This window comes from Myotis brandtii, unplaced genomic scaffold (assembly GCF_000412655.1).
Source record: "Myotis brandtii unplaced genomic scaffold, ASM41265v1 scaffold782, whole genome shotgun sequence".
Classification (NCBI taxonomy): Eukaryota; Metazoa; Chordata; class Mammalia; order Chiroptera; family Vespertilionidae; genus Myotis; species Myotis brandtii.
This window is the reverse complement of record NW_005371138.1, coordinates 2368675-2369930: the sequence shown is the minus strand read 5'-3', so window position 1 is coordinate 2369930 and position 1256 is coordinate 2368675. Positions and strand designations below refer to the sequence as shown.

At 56.6% G+C, this 1256-nt stretch overlaps 1 protein-coding gene across 1 annotated transcript in view; it reads right to left on the bottom strand.

Moving 5' to 3' along the window:
• The window catches only part of KCNC1 (potassium channel, voltage gated Shaw related subfamily C, member 1), a gene marked incomplete at its 5' end in the record, with an annotated part of 43466 nt that overhangs the window by 41759 nt on the left and 451 nt on the right, over window positions 1–1256 (bottom strand). The window contains one exon of the mRNA XM_005883349.2: window positions 1098–1256. This exon is cut by the window's right edge and continues 31 nt beyond it. Within this exon, the coding sequence (XP_005883411.1) occupies window positions 1098–1256 (159 nt within the window). The remainder of the gene's footprint in view (window positions 1–1097) is intronic.

The following is a 1256-nucleotide window of genomic DNA, read 5'->3' as shown; positions in this document are numbered from 1 at the left end:
GGTTGGGGGTGGCTGGGGATGGGGGAGGGGCTCTGCTTTAAATGACTATCTCTGACCCTCTCCTTCACGCCTTAGGCTCCATTCAGGCCTCTTGAGGACAGAGTCCAGTGCAGGCAGGGGTCATCTCTTTCAAGGGAGGTGGCTGCTACCAGTGTCTCCCTTTTGGGCTTAGTTCAGTAGCAAAACCCCTTAGAAGTCACCAGCCCCCCCATCTCCTACTTTACAGATGAAGAAACTGATCCCGAGAGGTCACCTGTGGGGCCAAGGTCAGGTGCCCTTTCTCCCCTGAAACAAACTGGGGTCAGGAAAGGGGAGTGGCTGGTGAAGACAGACCCACCCCCTCACAGACTTCCTCCTTGTAGGCTCCCCCTGTACACCCCCTCTCTGCCCCTGACAGGTCCAGGCATAAGGCCAGCGGCCCCCTCCAGTACCCTGCCCTTTTGACAAGGAAGAAGGACAGCCTCTGTGCCCAGGAGCAGGTTTCAGAGGAGTCATATCCACCTCCCCACAGCTGAGTCCCACACCAACTTCCAAGCCTGTGATTAACCATAAAGATCCCCCCTTGACCACCTCCTCAGAATGGCCTGAGGCTGCTCGCTGGGGAGGGAGGGGGTCCATCTCAAGCAGCAGACCCAGGCCTCCAGCCCTTGTCCATGGGCCCTGGCTGGCCCCAGATGCCCTTACCTGGGAAGAAGGAAGGATGCCCAGCTTCCCTCCCCACACCTAAACCCAAAGGGGAGATCAGACCTTCACGGTGTACATCTGCAGACACACACATGCACGCACAGGCACTCCTGCACACTCAAACATACGCACATGCTCACGCCTTCTCACTACATCCTTTACCCACCCAAATATACACCACCACACTTACATAAATATGCACACACAAACACACCCATTCATACTCGCTCATACATATTAAATCCTGAAATACACAGACCTTACTACATACAAAACTAGTCACCCTCGAAAAAAAATCATCCCCTTTCTTACACACACCACACGCACCCCCTTTCAGCTTTGACTCACTAGGTACCAGTTATCGAATACACCCCCACCCCCGCCCCATCTTCCGATGGGTAAGTGCCGCTTACCCTGGCGTAGCGAGATGAGTAGGGGTCCTCAAAGAGCGCCCAGATGCGTGGCTGCCAGCGGCGCCAGAAGCCGCCGGGCCGTCCGTCCGGGGAGTCGCTGAGCGCCAGGCGTTTGGTCATCTCCAGCTCGTCCTCTCCGTCGCCCGAATCTCCAGGGCC